Here is a 19349-nt window from a genome sequence, read left to right as displayed (position 1 = left end):
TCAAGGGCCACCAACAGGTCAGGTTGGCAGGATATCCCTGTGTTGGCTCACATTGGCTCAGTCGAAGACCAAGCCACCCACAGGTATATCCTGCCCACCTGGCCTGTTGGTGGCCCTTGAGGCCTGGAGTTGGCCGCCCCTGGGTGTTAGTTATTACTATGGCTGGTTTATGACAGCAGCAATAATCTCTCTCTTTCTCTGGCCACAGGCTTCTTGCGGGATTACTCTGGGAGTTACGACTTGGCGTTTTACCTTGCCGGTGTCCCCCCTCTCATCGGGGCTCTGATTATTTTGTTTGTCCCGCTGATCCACGATAGAGACCTGAAGAAGCAGGAGGCGCAGGCGGCAAAGGAGAAAGCTCAGGGCACCTTGCTGAACGGCGATCTCTTGCCAGGGAGCCCGGTAACCGATGCCCGTGTGTAGCCAGGTTCCGAGACTCAGTCCACATAGGGCACAAGCTGCAGGGCGACGTGGCTGGCGGACGCAGACAGTGGGCGCAAAGCCGTTGATCCCCATGTCGCAGCCCAGATCAGTTTTGCACTGAAACCCAGAGGGACTCCAATTCACAACAGCAAATGTGTTAAGCAGAGCCAAATAGGGATAAAGAATGTTACTTAATAATCACATTGAAGATGTGAAGATGTGAAGGTGTGTGTGTGTGTGTGTATATGTGTGTATATGTGTGTGTGTGTGTGTGTGTGTGTGTGTGTGTGTGTGTGTGTGTGTGTGTATGTGTGTGTGTGTGTGTGTATGTGTGTACGCACGCATTCCAACTCTGCAAAGATTGACATAAATGGAATACATCTTGAAGAAGAAGTTGAAGAAGTTGAAGATTATGTCTACCTCGAATGGCAAGTAACAATTGAGAATCGTTGAATGAAATGAATAGGAGAATGAAGATGGGATGGAGGCATTTGGAAGAAACAAGACAATATTTCATGGGAACCTTGGAAGGTGCCTGCAGAGGAACGTTTTTGACCAGTGGATTCTGCCCGTGCTTCCCGTACAGTATGGATGTGACACTGGAAGAAACATGGAGAAATGCATGCCGAGTATTACCGGGAGAGGCAGGAAAAAGAATGAATGCGTTCGACACCAAACAGGCCTGACAGCATCACACGGGGGAAGGAAGTGAAATGGCGGCAGGCCGGACATATATCGCAAGAAGAAATGACCATCGTTCGACAAAGATGGAACTCAAATGGATTCCAAGAGAGATAAAAAGACCAAGATGGCGACCAACGTCAGATGGGAGAATGACATCAGGAAATGTGTTGCGGCGACGTGGAGAAGAGAGGCTGTAACCGCAAGTGCGTTATGTGCATGGACATAGGAAGATATATATATTTTTTTTTACTGGGCCAAAACCCACTCGCCTCCCCCCCGCCCCCCACGACACTTACCTGCGGCGGGGGGGGCGGTTGCGGGGTCCTGACGGCGTCTCTCGGCCTTCTGCTGTCTTGTCGCCGTTAAAATCATGTTTTTCTCCTGCAGCACTATTCAAAATGCCTGCGCGGAGCAGCGTGGGGGCACGAGGCGCCCCGTTACCATGGCAACGCAGCATCATATGACACCCGTGCGGCCATTTTGAATAGTGCTGCAGGAGAAAAATCATGATTTTAAAGATCAACACGGAGAAGACCGGGGGGCACCGCCGCAGGTAAGCAGTCGACAGCCGTCACAATGCAGTCGCGTTTGTTCACCCCTGTATATGTGTATGTGTGTGTATATATCTATATACATTATAGGCGCATACATTTCTTCACGGAGTACTTGCTTTCTCTCTATTTGGCTCAAATGTATTTGCGATAAATGAAGAATCCCATGACATTGGGGTCTTCTCCCCACCTGTGCTGTGATCACACGCTCGGCGACACACGGAGTTTCAGCAACTTCTCACAATACAAGGTTTCCTCGCGGTCACTTTAGCTTCTTTGTAACACGTTCATCTGATCAGCGGTGGCTGCGCAAACAGACGCGCTCTGTTATACAGGTGAAGGCGTTACTCTGGATTAACACTTTCCTCGCCAGAGGGGAAGGTAACCTTTTTATTATGTGCTGAGTTCCCTCCCCCCTGGAAACTAAGGGGTTAACACAGGGGCCACCCTTTCACTGCCTGAGGTGCCTGTTAGACTTTTCTTGCAAGTTTTGCAATTAGCAACGTGCTTAAGTCTAAAATGATCAACTTTTCGAACTGGTCTTTCCGCGTTCCGCTTTCATTGTAACGGAGCCTCTTCTCCGAAGATGTAAATAAGCGATCGCGTTTTGCAATATTTAGTCGCCGCTTGTTGTAAAATGGAGCAAAGACAATCATAGCAATGAAACGATGCCTTAAAGAGCGGAGCCGGGCAACCCCGTCCCTGCCCAGAGGGGCCGCAACGCATGCGGAACTGGCCCCTCTCGTTAAAAAGGGGGTTAAGTGATGAGCTGGGGCAGGATTCAGCATTTATTCACCCTCCGAGTGAAGATAAATTAGCATTAGTGTTAGAGGGATGATTCGTTTCAGACTGTGATAACTTGTATTGGACCCGCATAAAATGTATATCTCTTGATTGTGTAATACCCAAAGTATTTGCAAACCCGTACTGGAGGGAAAGAGGCGGAGAGCAGGGAGAGGGGGCTTGTTTGAGCTGTAAAAGTGAAGATCTCTTTTGAAGGAGCAGCTGTGGGCAAGTAATTTTGTATCACCCCCGTGCCTCGGGCAAATAAATAAGCTTGTGCCTGAACGTCCGTCTGCAAACTCTGCTGCCCAGCAGCGCTCGGTGAAAAGAAGATCCGGTTAATAAAAGGATCTGGCGGCGGTGTTTCTGCGTATTACTACTGCACGGAAATCTCAGACGTATTTTACATTCAGAAACCAAAAATGGAATTCTTTCCGCAGGATGTTCTATCCCCGAGTGCCTTCCCACTATCTCATCTCCAATACATGCAGCCACACCAAGTTCCAACCAAACAGACGTCTTCTGGCAAGGTCACACAATTTGCTATAGGAAAGTGCCATTTTAGCTTTGTAACCATCATGAATGATATTTCTGAGAACGGTTCTGATATATTGTATCCACTTTTAGGAGTCAGGGTGTTGTAGGGCTGACCTCACGGAACGCCCCAGTGACCTTTTAACCTTCATCTCCATGCCTTATTGTATGGGCCAGTGCTGTGGACCTATAAGTGGATTAACACACATCCTACTGCTGGGGTGGCCAACTCCAGTCCGCAAGGGCCCCCCAACAGGTTGGGTTTTTAAAGATATCCCTGCTTCAGCACAGGTAGGCTCAATTGAAGACTAAGCCACTGATTGAGCCACCTGTGCTGAAGCAGGGATATCCTGACAACCTGACCTGTTGGTGGCCCTTGATGACTGGAGTTGTCCACCCCTGGCATAAGGGGTATTGCAGTCCCCAGGGTTAGCGATGACTGGCGGCTGCTTGTTGCAAATACTACAGCAGATGGGGACAGAGACATTACTGTACTAACCTGCCACAGTAACCTGCATTTAATCTAAAGCCAAAAATAAAGTGTGTCTGGAATCAAGGAGTTAGTAGGGTGCTTATACTATAGGGCACTTACACTATAGGGCACTTACACTATAGGGCAATGGAAACAAGCAATTATTGGAAGTTAAAACAAGGTTTCATGTGTATCTTCCTGATAGAGATGAAATTCCGGCCTTTTCTAATCGGGCTGATAGAAAGGGTGAGTGTAGGGCGTACCAGACACAACTCGGTGAGCGACACCGTTTGCCAAAGCTTTTTCCATTTCTTTTCATGCCTCTACTCCATATCCTGTGAAGAGATCTTCCCCGAGCTGGAGAAAAGTGTATCCGCGACAGCAGATAAGCCCCGGGGCACCTACGTATGAAGTCGGAATTGAAGCCTTGTTTTCTCGGGATCGCTCGCGTTACAGGGGTTTCTGCTTTTCCTCCGGGTGTTTTTAGTAGGCGGCATTAGAATTGATTTGCACAAACCTTATACGGCCAGCGAAGCACGGACGTCATGGTCACATTCAGCAGCCCTCCGAAAAATAAAAACTCTTGGCAGATAAAATGAAGGAACAATTTGACCTACCAAGGACTACCAGCCACCTACTTCTGGATCAGCAGATGGAGGAGATATTACGTGGCAGTTCCACTTGCGGCACTAGAAACAAAAAAGTTGTAAAAAAAAAAACAAAAAACTTTTATGCAGTTGATAAAACAACTTTCATTAACTTTACACAACACATTTCACTTTGTACTATGATTTTTTTTTTTTCCTTTTTAGCAGGGGTCCAGAAAAGTGAAATGCATGTCAGTGTTCTAGGACCCTGTTCCTCGTTAGGAGACGGTGAGGATGCTTTAGTATTGGAAGTAGATTCCGGTCAGTATCGCGGAATTCACACGAAGGGCAGAAGCTAAACAAAAGCCTAGAGAAAGGAGGGCACGTGTGCCCCCTTAAATGCCACGGGCGTTTCGGCTTGGTCCTGAGAGGGTCTGTTCTGCAACCTTCTCCATTTTATCCACTTCACTCCCAGTCAGGTTTGCACAACAAATTAGCGCATTGCAAACCCCTTTTTGCAGCGAAAAGGGGGAGCTTCAAACCGATCCCACCCTAAATGAAAACAAGCTGCCTCGCCTGAAGTCAGGTGGCAGATTAATACTAACAATAGTTTGATTCAAAGCCATAGTTTGTTGACATCACAGGCCCAACATTGGGAGATGGATTTGTAATCTGTAGCGTCTCTGCTGCACACACGATCGGAAGAGACTGCAGCTCAGATTCCTTGTGCTGAAACACGGAGGAAAGCTCCAGTGCAGACGGTCTTACTAAGAGACAGCTGAATGACCTAATTATATGTAGGACTGACATTTTCTTCTGCCAAATATATCATTGTTTTGTTGTCTTTTAATGACATGTGCCTAATTTAGCGGGAGGCCACACTGAATATAACAGAAGTAATCTGTATTACTGCTTTACTCTTTGTATGCTGACAGGTCAGTCATTTTGCTGGATTTTGAGCCGCTGTTTTAAGTAAAAACCATCCGCATTTATAACTGAAATCCTGGTCTGTGCTTTTTGATTTGTAGAATAAAACCTATTTTGTAGTATAATTTTGTTGTCATTTTTTGTGGAGATATTGCTGTGAGTTTGTACGAGTTTTGGGTGTATGTTTTTTCTGATGCAATATGTGTTTATCTAATGTGGGATTTAACTTCCTAAGGAACTAACACAGTGAGAAATACCATCTACAACAGGAGTGGCTAACGCCAGTACACAGGCCGCACTGGAATGCCACAAGCCTAACACAAGGCAGGTGAGGTGGATTGGTGATGAAGGTTATACTCACATTCCCCAAATAATTAAAGCAATTCCCAAATCAGTGGCAATGAACATCGCTGGCAGTCCAAGAAAAGCCAAAGATGAGAGACCCGATAAATCCTCTTTATATTGTATCAACAATCAAATTAAACTCACATTGTGTCAATTCTTTAAAAGCATTTGTAACGCGGTAAAGATGATGTTCGGGTGGAAGATGGCGTTCTCACCGCGTTCTCCACAGCGAACTCTGCGTCTCACGGGGAGGCTTCCCGCTCTTCCGGGTTTGGGCGTGCCAGGACATTCGCCTCCACTGCAGACGCGTCCCCTCTCTCTCCTTGGATCCGTACTCGACGCGTTTCACCGCTGGCGGTTTCATCAGGAGGATTCTCCTCTCCTGTTAGACTCCTCATATACTGTCCGGGGTCTTTCAATTGGAGCAAAACGGAGGCGTTGCTCATTGCCAGTATCTGTCACATCAGCTAATAGAATCAAAAAGAACAACGGCTTTTCCTAATTTCAGCAGACTCCCCTAGATCAACAACAAATATTCTTTAGCCTTAGCTTTTGTAACAAAACAAATCACACACAAAATCATTGGTTATACACTCCGCATTTAGAAATAACTATATATGAAAAATTGGGTAAACAGGATATCCCTGTATACGCCGGAGAAAAAAGAAAAAGTTCAACAAACTTTCCAATGGTGTCTCAAACTAAATAAAAAAATGGGACACCTTGGATGTAATAACATCTGACCTCTAAGGCTGCGTCCATGCTGCCGCTGACCGCGCTTGGCACAGTCAGCACAATTAATGCAAATGTGTCCGGCCACGCTCACCGAGCGCATCCGTGACCCGTACGCTCGTGGGCGCTAGACGCTTGCCGAGACATCAAATTGTCTTCCAGGCGCGCTGAAGGGTCACATGACCTCTTCAACCAATCGGCGCCAGTCACTGCTCGACCACGGCCCACTTGCACTTAAAAAAAAATATGCCGGGCAGCGAACGCTCCTGCTTGGAGAGTTGGTGATGTCACCGCTCACAAGCATGAGCGCGCTCAGCGGCAGCGTGGCCGCAGCGTTCGAGGTACAAACACAGAGATAGTTATACAATGAAATAAAACAATGTTAGACCCCCAAATATAAACATACGAGGGACCAAATAACCACGGGATCGCCACCAAAACGGGCTATAGAGAAAAATCATTTAAAAGCGATAAAACGCAAACATTAGCTAAAAATACTTAATAGCATTCGAACTAGAACACGAGTCTAGATCAGGGGGCGGCAGCCTGCGGCTCACGCGGCTCTTCCTGTGGCTACTTGCGGCTCTCTGCAGGCTGCCGAACCCCAGCTGCTGCCCCTCTCCCTCGCTATCCTGCCGCCAAACCTAATCTGGCCTGATCTGCAGAGGGCGCCTGCTGGAAGGTGTCTGACTGGTAGGCAGCAGGCACACTCAGATCCTCTCATCCAATATCCCTGTCCCCCTCTCTCTCTCATCCAATATCCCTGTCCCCCCTCTCTCTCATCCAATATCCCTGACCCCCCTCTCTCTCTCATCCAATATCCCTGACCCCCCTCTCTCTCTCCAATATCGCTGTCCCCCCTCTCTCTCTCATCCAATATCCCTGTTCTCTCTCATCCAATATCCCTGTCCCCCCTCTCATCCAATATCCCTGTCCCCCTCTCTCTCATCCAATATCCCTGTCCCCCTCTCTCTCTCATCCAATATCCCTGTCCCCCCTCTCTCTCATCCAATATCCCTGTTCTCTCTCATCCAATATCCCTGTCCCCCTCTCTCTCTCTCATCCAATATCCCTGTCCCCCCTCTCTCTCTCATCCAATATCCCTGTTCTCTCTCATCCTATATCCCTGTCCCCTCTCTCTTATCCAATATCCCTGTCCTCTATCTCATCCAATATCCCTGTCCCCCCCCTCTCCTCCCCTATTCCCTTCTCCATCTGTCTCTCCCCATATCCCAACACACAATAATGGGGGTGGGGGGCGTGAGATGTGGGGACTACAAGGGCAAGATGGGGGGAATAATCAGGGGGCCCTGCTCTTTTAATTTGACCTGAGCCCCAAGATTTCTATTGGGGGTGTGTGTGCGTAATATATATATATATATATAATGTATTTGGGGGGGGGGATTGTGTATGTGCTGTTTGGGGAGGGTATTGTATGTATGTATGAAAAACAACTAAATAAAGGGACTTATTATTTTGAGATGCATTTTATTCCCCAACATATTTTGTGGTATGTTCATTCTTATATACCTATTGGTTATTGGTGTGTACAGTATATATGTATGTGTTTGTGGGGCTGTTGCAGCTCTCGTATATTTTGGAGAAATACTTTTTTTTATAACGTGGTTCTTCCTTGAGAGGTGGCAGACTCCCGGCCTAGATCAGCTGTGCAAGAACAACCTCTAAAGTTAATAGAAAGTATCTAGCCTAGAACCTAAATTAAAAGCAGATATTTAGATCGCTCTGTACACTATAATTGAGGAGTGGCCAACTCCAGTCCCCAAGAGCTACCAACAGGTCAGATGTTCAGGATATCCCTGCTTCAGCACAGGTGGCTCAATCAGTGGCTCTGTCGAAGACTGAGCCACCTGTGCTGAAGCAGATATCCTGAAAACCTGACCTGTTGGTAGCTTTTGAGGACTGGAATTGCCCGCCCCTGCTATAATTTCATCTATAAATAACTTCCGTGCTGGTAATTAGCCCTTCCGCCGTTGGCAGCCGGGACCTGCCATGTCTTGCGTTACAGGGTCACCCAACCCACGATCAGTATACTCTTCCACACACGGGAAACCGCTTTAACTTGCACATAAACTCTGGTGACATTCTGTGTTCAGGACATTGTGTTTTCTTTCTTCCCCCCGGTTTACCTGGAGACACGCCTGCGCTATAATTTGTGCGGATGCTGCGTGCCAGCCCGAGGCAGTGCCGGGCCTGTGATATCTGTGATGGAGCCTGTGCAAACTCGTCGGCAAATACAGAGGGAACAGCAATGCTGCTTCAGTGAGCCGAACTTTCACGCACATTCCTGCCGGGTGTGTGCAACGCAACATTGAAATTGTGCCCAGCGCTCCCTTTAAAGAAGCAATCCAAGCGGAACTTAAAACAAAACATTCTTTAACATTTAAAAAAATAATAATAATATATATATATATATATATATATATATATATATATATATATATATATATATATATATATATATGCAGCCTATGATTACCTTAATTGAAAACGAATTCCCTACGCTGCCGATCAATTGGTTCTCTTGTGATCTGTGAAAGGTCCTGCTGCTTCCCAAGGTTCACTAAATGGCCGCTTTTCAGTTTCAAATTACACCAGGGCCCCGCTTCTCGGCGCAACGCCGAGGGCCGAGAACGGGGGCCTCCATGTCGCCACCATGTCCAGAACGAGCCGCCCAGGGGTCGCGCATGCGCGAAATGGAGGGCTTTCCTTTTTGTCGCGCATGCGCAGAACGGCGCATTGCCGGTCTGCGCCTGCGCACCTAACGAAAATCGCCGGTTCCACTTTCCGGCGGGTCCTCGGAGCCGATCGGAAGGGGGTGGGATTTTGTAAATGGTTTCTATAGAAACAAAATGCCTGTTAAATTATAATACATTAAAAATGTCTTTAAAATGTTGTTTTTTTTTTAAATGCTACAACTATTTTCTCATGGTCCAGAACTGATTAAACACACACGTAGGATATTGCTGGAACTGTTCAGCCTAATTGTGTCTTCACGGGCCAATAATGTTACGCTAAGACGTGTTCTTCCATATAAAGCATCGTGTTCACATTAGCGGCTGTCGGTGATAATTACACGCAAATACGGCAGTATAATAACAGCGAGTATCCACATCGTTTTGTTGATCGCGGCCATGCTGCAGCGTACTCATCATCATGGATGTCAAGACATTTTCACAGTATTTAGGCCAGGTGTAGCCAACTCCAGTCTTCAAGACTCACCAACAGGTCAGGTTTTCAGGATATCCCTGCTTCAGCACAGGTGGCTCAATCATTGGCTCAAAGACAGCATCCACCTGTGCTGAAGCAGGGATATCCTTAGAACCGGACCTGTTGGTAGCTCTTTAGGACTGGGGTTGGCGCCCTCTGATTCAGGCAGACAGATCGTTACCGTTGTGTCTCCTTGTTTTCCCTAAACATGCGGCTCACATTTCTAGTATCTGTACGGTTCCCTGAGAAGTGGACATTTGTTCTGGGTAGTGATACCTCTGAACGGACCGACATGACCGAATGTGGGGTTTTCCAAGCCTCAGACGTCTCTTCTTCATTTGCACTGTTAGCTGCCTCCTGTGGTGTCTGGAAAGCTCTGTACACTGCAATCTCATCTGTGAAGAACTCAAGGTTGTATTGGTCATTCCCCCCTCTCGCTGGTCCCGGGTGTCTGCAATGCCTTGCGTTACAAGGTAACCCAACCAACGCAATGCCTTGCGTTACAAGGTAACCCAACCTACTGTACGATCTATTTACTCTCCCAAAACGGAGACGCACGCCGATTATTAATCGGAAAACGCCGTTGGATTTGTTAATTGAGCGGCGGATAAAATCAGTTGCAGGACATTACTCCTTTGTCAAGATATAAACCATTAAAATAACCCATTGTGTGTGTGTTGTTTGTTTGGGAAGTTCAGGAAGTTGAGCAGTGAGCTGCACACGTTACACCGGGCACATCAAAAACACAGGAAGAGCCCGCTCCGTCACACGGCAGGTTAGCTGCTCTGCACGAGGATAGTCCCAGTAACTAATCCTGGGAAAGGTTCTGCTAAACTCGCTCAAAAAGAAACGCAGAAAAATATCTAAAGCAAGATCGCTCCTTAGTGAGGAGCCACACAACTCACCGCTGCAGGCGAGATGCACAGACATGTTATAGATGGACACCGAGCCTTGTAACAGGTGTCTTGCACCGCTGGCAAATCCTCCCTGCTCCAAAGGGTGATATGCTGCAGGAGATAAAAAAATAATAGTATAAAACTGGTTCAATAATTAAAAGGAAATACAGCTGTGACACATGGAGGCCCTGGGGGTTAGAAGTCTGAGCAGACACCGCATGAATTTGCCTTTAAAATATTAAACCAGAATTATACATTTATTTGTTTCTTTTCTTTCACTTCCCTGTAAAAGGCACACACCCGATATATGCTACACACGCCACACACCCGATACATGCTACACACGCCACACACCCGATACATGCTACACACGCCACACACCCGATATATGCTACACACGCCACACACCCGATAGATGCTACACACGCCACACACCCGATACATGCTACACACGCCACACACCCGATACATGCTACACACGCCACACACCCGATACATGCTACACACGCCACACAGGCACACACCCGATACATGCTACACACGCCACACAGGCACACACCCGATATATGCTACACACGCCACACACCCGATATATGCAACACACGCCACACACCCGATACATGCTACACACGCCACACAGGCACACACCCGATATATGCTACACACGCCACACACCCGATATTTGCTACACACGCCACACACCCGATACATGCTACACACGCCACACAGGCACACACCCGATATATGCTACACACTGGCACACACCCGATATATGCTACACACAGGCACACACCCGATATATGCTACACACACCACACACCCGATATATGCTACACACTGGCACACACCCGATATATGCTACACACGCCACACACTCGATACATGCTACACACGCACACAGGTACACACCCGATACATGCTACACACGCCACACAACCGATATATGCTACACACGCACACTGGCACACACCCGATAGATGCTACACACACCACACACCCGATATGCTACACACGCCACACACCCGATACATGCTACACACGCCACACAGGCACACACCCGATACATGCTACACACGCCACACACCCGATATATGCTACACACACCCGATATATGCTACACACGCCACACAGCCGATATATGCTACACACGCACACTGGCACACACACGATAGATGCTACACATGCACACAGGCACACACCCGATATATGCTACACACGCCACACACCCGATATATGCTACACACGCACACAGGCACACACCCGATACATGCTACACATGCCACACACCCGATACATGCTACACACGCCACACAGGCACACACCCGATACATGCTACACACGCCACACACCCGATATATGCTACACACACCCGATATATGCTACACACGCCACACACCCGATATATGCTACACACACCCGATATATGCTACACACGCCACACACCTGATATATGCTACACACACCCGATAGATGCTACACACGCCACACACCCGATACATGCTACACACGTCACACACCCGATAGATGCTACACACACACACAGGCGCACACACGATACATGCTACACACAGGCACACACCCGATATATGCTACACACACTCGATATATGCTACACACGCACACAGGCGCACACACGATACATGCTACACACGCACACAGGCACACACCCGATAGATGCTACACACACCCGATAGATGCTACACACGCCACACACCCGATACATGCTACACACGCCACACACCCGATAGATGCTACACACGCACACAGGCGCACACACGATACATGCTACACACAGGCACACACCCGATATATGCTACACACCCGATAGATGCCACACACCCGACACATGCCACACACGCCCACACCCGATATATGCTACACACGCACACAGGCACATACGCAACAAAGTGGTCAAACAAATGACACCCAATTTTCTTTAACCTTAGAAAGATAATTTTCAATCTATAGGTGAAGATAAAGTGCCGGACCATGTACACCTCGCATCCGATCTCAGATAGTGACTTACACTACATTTCAGAACCTTCATTTATTTACAGGGTATCCATGACTTATTATCCATGGGCTGTCTGATTAATAATTAAGTACAGTACTCAGGCACCGTGTACATTATACAGGTTAGGTTTGTGCAGGAAAGTATCGCCTATTCATTCTAATAATGGGGGTTCCAGCATCTAGACACAGAGTATTACTCCACCTCCAAACATACCCAGACCTGTGGGGGTATAATACAATGCCAGAGTCACAGGGTACCATGAATAACACATTGCATCTTCTCCTAACTCTCAGCACAATACCTTACTTTAATTAATGAAGCCATTTAATGGCAGAAGTTTCCCCCGTGGACAGAAACGTCGGGATGTGTCTGCATCGTGCACTATATAAACACCTTTATTGTCATCTACTGTGCTGGTATTTTGATCACGTTGGTTGATCATTAATAACATTAAAAAAAAAACAAGGGGCAAAGAGTGAAAAATATATAAGAAATGATAAACGCAGAACCACCACCTCACCAGGACACCGAAACAAAGTGACACCGCCAGTGTAAGTGACACCGCCAGTGTGTAAGTGACACCGCCAGTGTGTAAGTGACACCGCCAGTGTAAGTGAATGTGTATGAAACAAATAGCTTAAACAAAGTCCAAAAGAACCTCAGAAGGTCTTCAAACAGAAAACGCCAAACACCACGAACTCCGAGCGCAAAAACGAATATATAGCGTAGGCCGGGTATTTTGTGAAGGAATAGTGAGAGCTGTATATCTGCTTCGTGCACTCCAGGTTGAAATTTGGATTTGTTTACATCATGAGATCTTTATAGGAGAATGTTGATCCCCTTTGTTGGAATTGTGGGGCGATGTAGAGACTCAGGACCTCAGAGGTCAGAGGTCAGAGATAGGAGGGGAAAAAAGAACACAAAAACAGAGCGAAATCTTCTTTAATCATTAGTAGCGCTATACTCTGTACACTCACAGAAACAGGGGGTCTTACATCTTATCTGCACACCGACTAGATCCAGGGCGGCAACAGGTCAGGTGTTCAGGATATCCCTGCTTCAGCACAGGTGGCTCACTCAATGACTGAGCCACCTGTGCTGAAGCAGGGATATCCTGAAAACATGGCCTGTTGGTGGCCCTTGAGAACTGGAGTTGCCACCCCTGGATTAGACTATATGACACCGGAGGGTCTTCACTTTCAAGACGCTGGTACTTTGCGCTCGGCTATTACGGTCGTGCAGACGCACTTAACAGAACACCTTCTTACGGTCTCTGCAAATTCTCCCTACTTACCAGTTAGATTGTAAGCTCTTCGGGGCAGGGGCTCCTTTTCCTAAATGTTACGTTTATGTCTGAAGCGCTTCTTCCCATTATGTGCAGCGCTGTGTACATTAATGGTACTATATAAATAAAGAGATGCCTACATATCTTAATGTTGCCGATAGATCACAGGTTTGGACGTGCGTAACATGCTGGTATCTGGAAGTTCACAGCTTAAAAAGAAACTATTATTAGCTGTCCTGCAGATGCCTCTGTTTGATGCCACACACATTGCTATACCATCCGGTGGCGTGTACTGACACCGCCTTAACCCATTGTTCCACGCACATGTCATTACCTGCTGCTGCTGCTGCCGCCATTCTTGCGAGGAGCGGAATTGAATTGGCGCACTGCCAGGACACCGGGTGAAGTTGGTGAGGTTTGCATGTGATAGATGCCATTAGTTTAGCACCCATAAAGGCCCCCACCCCCTTGTTCCAGAGGGGTCAGCGTAGGGGCAAACCCTTTAAAGTTATTTTCTGAAGTGGTCATTACCCTCCTCCACATATACTTATTCAGCAGGTCCAGTAAGTGGTTCATGGGTCTCGCACCCGATGAAGGACAGTGCTACATTATAGCGATTCTTGCCAGTGTGAGAGCAAGCCACAGTTTGCACTCATTAGCAGTTAATTGGAGCAGGTCGCACGATACTACATGGGAATAAAGTAGATCAGACACATTGTATTTGTCAGAGGGTATTTATCACCACCTCCTATCGTGTGTATACAAGTATACGCAAATAAGTACCAACTGTATCACACAACACGGAAATATTACATATCTTAGAGGCTCCGGTATCGCGGGCTGACAGTGGAATTAAAAAGTGGATCTATTTTCAGGAGCCATATGTTAGGTCTTTCCTACAATCATGAATATACAAATGTACGATGTAAGAAATGGGAACCACTGCTCTAAATAACTTATTCAAAGCCTGACTGGGCCAAGGCCTTGAATTTATGGCTGATGCATAGAAATATGTCATTTCACAGAGTACATTCAGATCACTTGTATAATGTACATGTGTCCAAGTCCTTAATAATGAATAAGACAGATGATCCATGGATAATAATTCATAGGTATCCTGTAGGCCATAAATAACTCAACGTTCATAAATAACATGGCAGCAAAAAAAGAGTTAACCCCTGCTTCACTGCTGAAGAGGCCACTTAAGGAGTTGAAAAGATATGGCATTAGCGCCAACGCTCTAATCTTTAACAGCTGTGGTATGGTATAATAAATTCTATTTATTGTATTAAGACAAATCAGGGAGTTTGAGGATTACTGTGCAAAGGAACAAGCTGGAGACATTGTAACAGGCCTTGGAAGAACTCCAAGTAGTAATAAAAAGTAACAAACAAGACAAAACTTATGTTCTGTAATAGCACTGAACACACACACACACACACACACACACACACACACACACACACACACACACACACACACACACACACACACACGCTGAGTATATCTGCACTTACAAGCTCCCACAGGATCTATTTCCTAGTCAAATGATATTTTCCTTGCCCTACCGAACATATTCTTACAGAACAGCCAGCAGGAGTCTACCGCTCACTGGCTCCCTGACAGAAAGCGGTTAATTCCTCACACACAGTAACACAGTAACACAGTAACACAGTAACACAGTAACACAGTAACACAGTAACACATCCCTGTGCGTCTCCAGATGTGTCCAAAGGGCCTCAGACTATAGACAGAATGTTCTGCCAAATCCAATCTCACCTTCTGCCTTCCAATAATTTGTATGAAGACTTGATGCATTATTACAATATTGCCTCTTGCAGAGTTCGCTGATCCATTTCTTTCAGAAGGGACTTTTTACTACGCCCAGCTGTCAGCCGTAGGGGTAATATATTATAGCTTTGCCATAACTCAAAAATTTGGTAAAACGCACATCTGCCAGAAGCCTCCTAAGAGGACCACTTCATTTCTAATCTTACAAATAAAAAGGCAACACATAACTTTCACTGTGGTGCAATTTGAGAGATATACAGCTTTATCAGACAGTTCCTTATATACCTGGTTATAAACGACACCACAAATTAAAGATGGCTGCATCCTCTTTCACAATATTCACTCTGACGTTAGATTGTATTTGGTCTTTTTGCTGTACTTATACATTTGTTAAACAACCTGGGGCTACATTTTGAAAAAGACAAACTGTTCCCTTTAACGAAGGACTTGTTCCGCCCCTTATTTAGATGCTGTATTTTACAAATATGTATTTGCGTTCACAAGTTTTCAATAGGATCCTGCTTTAAAGATGGCGACCCGTCACACATGGCATCTCTTGTAGTGTTCAGTTCTGCTCGTCTGAACAAATATTGATTCTATTGATCAGCACTTTCATAGACTACTGTTTCGTGCGTTACTCAACACTGGGGGGGGGGGGGGGGGAGAAGGGGTTAACTGCAGTCCTCAAGGGCCACCAACAAGTCAGGTTATCCCTGCTTCAGCATAGGTGGTGCAATCTTTAACTGAGCCACTGATTGAGCTACCTGTGCTGAAGCAGGGATATCCTGAAAACTTGACCCGTTTGTGGCCTGGAGTTCCCCACCCCTGCTCTAGAGCCCCCGTCTTCAGTGTCAGGGAATCTGCAGAGCCCTATTCATTTAACATGAGCTCAGTGCCTTAGCAAGTGCACAGCAAGCAAGACTGACTGACCCCATTTCTTCCCAGCTGAAGAGCAGCCAAAGCCTGCACAAGGCTGCCCTCTAGTGTTTAAATGATAAAACGCAGGATGTCTTTTGTTTAATTTCTCGTTACAATTCTCATAAGCAATCATAAAAACAGGCATAAAAACGCATATACCTTATATATATTCTAATTCCAAGACATAAAACTGCAGCCATTGTAAAAGTTATAAAATAAATAAAGTGGTATATCTCACAGTTACATAGTAAATGAGGTTGGGGGGGAAGAAAAAAAAATGCGTCCATTAAGTTCAATTTATGCCAAATTTAGACGAGGTACTTTATCCTATAATCTATACTTACAGTACATTGAACCAGAGGAAGGCAAACAAAACCCCCAGTGACACATCATCCAATGATATCTCATAAGGGGAAAAATTAATTCCTTCCTGACTCCAAGAATTGGCAATCAGATTACTCCCTGGATCAACATCCTTCCCATGTTACTTATTTGGTATATCCCTGTATTTTCCCATCAAAAAAGAGGTCTAACCTTTTTTGGAACATATCTATTGTATCTGCCATCACTCCATGGGTAATGCATTCCACATTTTATAAATCTAACCTGAAGTAGCTTAGTATGAAGCCTACCTTTGAAGTGGGTGATCCCCCGCATTAAGCGCCTTTGTCAGCGCCTTGTGGCATTGAGCAAGTCATTATTTTAGACGCCAGCATTAAATTGTAAGCTTGTTGGGGCCGCGACTTCTTGACCCTGCAAAATGATATGTGTAATCATGTGTACACTGTTCGCTCTACAGGAAAATACAAATAATTAATAAGTATCAATACGAAGACTTCTGTCTAGCGCAGAAAGATATTCATCATGTCAACTTATTTTATATTGGAGCATCCAAAGCAAAGATTCAACATTTAACAAACATCACCCAACACCACTTGTACCCGCTCAGTTGCAATGTGTTTGTGATATTACGATGCAAAGCTACAAACTCTTAGGTCCCGCAAAACAGAATATGGCAAAGTCTGCAGCATAACCTGGCAGCTTTACCTTCCAGGCGGAAGTATCGCGTATGGATTCATCTGGGTTTAAAGAACACACAGCCGCTAATAAAGCGGTACTCCTACGCAGCCCTAGCAAACTTTTACCTTATTGAAAAAAGGACAAATTATCGAACTGCATTTTAAAATTGTATGATTGATAACCAATAATGTTATTGCCAAAATACAAAACCTACAGCTGCAACAGATTTCTTGATGGAGAAACATTGAGTGCATCTCGCATAACTTGTACAAATTTGTCATGACATTTAAGAATCCCAAACGTTAATCTTCTGAGGTCCCTGTTCAATGTCATTGAGGCAGTTTCCCAATGCAAGTACCCCTCATCCGTATAAAGCAGAACCCCTTCTGCATGGGGAAAGCTTCTTCACAGCATTGGAACTGGTTCATATCTTCAGTGTGCTACACATTTGATTAGTTTGTGGGGGCTCAGGAGTTCAGATATCGGGTATCAGATGGCAGACAAATCTCTGTAGTGTATCACCATAAATAACACAAAGCCCAGCACACACTGTCTTTAGATAATAGAACAAATGAAAAGGGATAAATGGCATTATCCCTTTTCATTTGTTCTATTATCTAAAGACAGTGGGTGCTGGGCTTTGTGTTATTTATATTGTACTAGCTGAGAGACCCGGCGTTGCCTGGGATGTAATTTTGGGGGGGCGGACGACAGGGTTTGGCTTCCCCCGGGTGACTGGGTGACTGACTGAATGGGTGGGTGACTGGGTGACTGACTGAATGGGTGGGTGACTGAATGGGTGGGTGACTGGGTGACTGACTGAATGGGTGGGTGACTGGGTGACTGACTGAATGGGTGACTGACTGAATGGGTGGGTGACTGGGTGACTGACTGAATGGGTGGGTGACTGAGTGGGTGGGTGACTGAGTGAGTGGGTGACTGAGTGAGTGGGTGACTGGGTGGGTGTGTGGGTGACTGGGTGGGTGGGTGTGTGGGTGACTGAGTGAGTGGGTGGGTGACTGAGTGGGTGGGTGACTAAGTGAGTGGGTGGGTGACTGAGTGAGTGGGTGGGTGACTGAGTGGGTGACTGAGTGGGTGACTGGGTGAAAGTGGGTGACTGTTTGGGTGTGTGGGTGGGTGACTGGGTGGGTGTGTGGGTGACTGGGTGGGTGACTAAGTGAGTGGGTGGGTGACTAAGTGAGTGGGTGGGTGACTGAGTGGGTGACTGAGTGGGTGACTGAGTGAGTGGGTGGGTGACTGAGTGGGTGGGTGAAAGTGACTGGGTGGGTGTGTGGGTGACTGGGTGGGTGTGTGGGTGACTGGGTGACAGTGCGTGGATGGGAGACGGTTGGTGACTTACCTTGACCCCATGGCATCTGGCTGGGGCAGGAGGTGAGTTCGGGAAGCTGGCGGGGGGGAAAGGGGGCAAGAGTGGCAGGAGGCCCGCGCCGCGCTTATCCTCCGTCTGGGAGCCGGTGCACGTGAGGAGGCCCGCGCCGCGCTTCCCCTCTGTCCGGGAGCCGGCGCACGTGAGGGGAAGTGCAGGAGGCCCGGGCCACGCTTTTCCTCGTTGTGAGCGAGGGGAGAGGAGGCTGGAGTTTGCTGCTGAGCAGGAGGGCCGCGCTTCCCCTCTCCGGGAGCCGGCGCACGTGAGGGGGAGTGCAGGAGGCCTGGGCCGCGCCGCGCTTTTCCTCGTTGTGAGTGAGGGGGGAGGAGCCTGGAGTTTGCTGCTGAGCAGGAGGGCCGCGCTTCCCCTCTCCGGGAGCGGCGCACGGTGAGGGTGATGATGCGGCTGGGGATGTTGCGGAGCGTGGGGATTTGGGTGAGGTGGGGAGGGGGGAGAGAGTGAGGAGCACCAGGAGAGGAGGGGCACCGGGAGCGGAGGAGGGGTGTGGGGTGTGGAAGGTGAGCTGCGGCCCAACTGACGGGGGAGAGTGAGGCCGAGAGAGAGAGAGTGTGTGTGTGTGTCGTCACTCCACCTCAGGCCAATGAGAGGTGTGCGGGGGCGGGCGGCCCAAGGGACCAATGAGATTTCCCCTAGGGACACAGAAAGATGCAGACAGGCATACAGTGCTTTCACTAATATATAATAAGATGTTGGAGGTATTGGGACCTCCGTAGTCCGTTGCACCCTGCAAATATTCTTTTGCCTTCTAGTG

The 19349-nt window shown here is 47.1% G+C and overlaps 1 protein-coding gene across 2 annotated transcripts in view; it reads left to right on the top strand.

The window, feature by feature from the left end:
* The window catches only part of SLC16A2 (solute carrier family 16 member 2), an 85503-nt gene extending 80417 nt beyond the window's left edge, over positions 1–5086 (top strand). For both annotated transcript variants that reach the window (XM_075573515.1, XM_075573516.1), the window contains exon 6: positions 209–5086. In XM_075573515.1, the coding sequence (XP_075429630.1) occupies positions 209–423 (215 nt within the window). In that variant the 3' untranslated portion in view covers positions 424–5086. The remainder of the gene's footprint in view (positions 1–208) is intronic.
* Positions 5087–19349: the final 14263 nt, after the last annotated feature.

Source organism: Ascaphus truei, chromosome 16 (genome assembly GCF_040206685.1).
Source record: "Ascaphus truei isolate aAscTru1 chromosome 16, aAscTru1.hap1, whole genome shotgun sequence".
Classification (NCBI taxonomy): domain Eukaryota; kingdom Metazoa; phylum Chordata; class Amphibia; order Anura; family Ascaphidae; genus Ascaphus; species Ascaphus truei.
The sequence above is the reverse complement of the archived record's forward strand: the minus strand, read 5'-3'. Positions and strand labels throughout refer to the sequence as shown.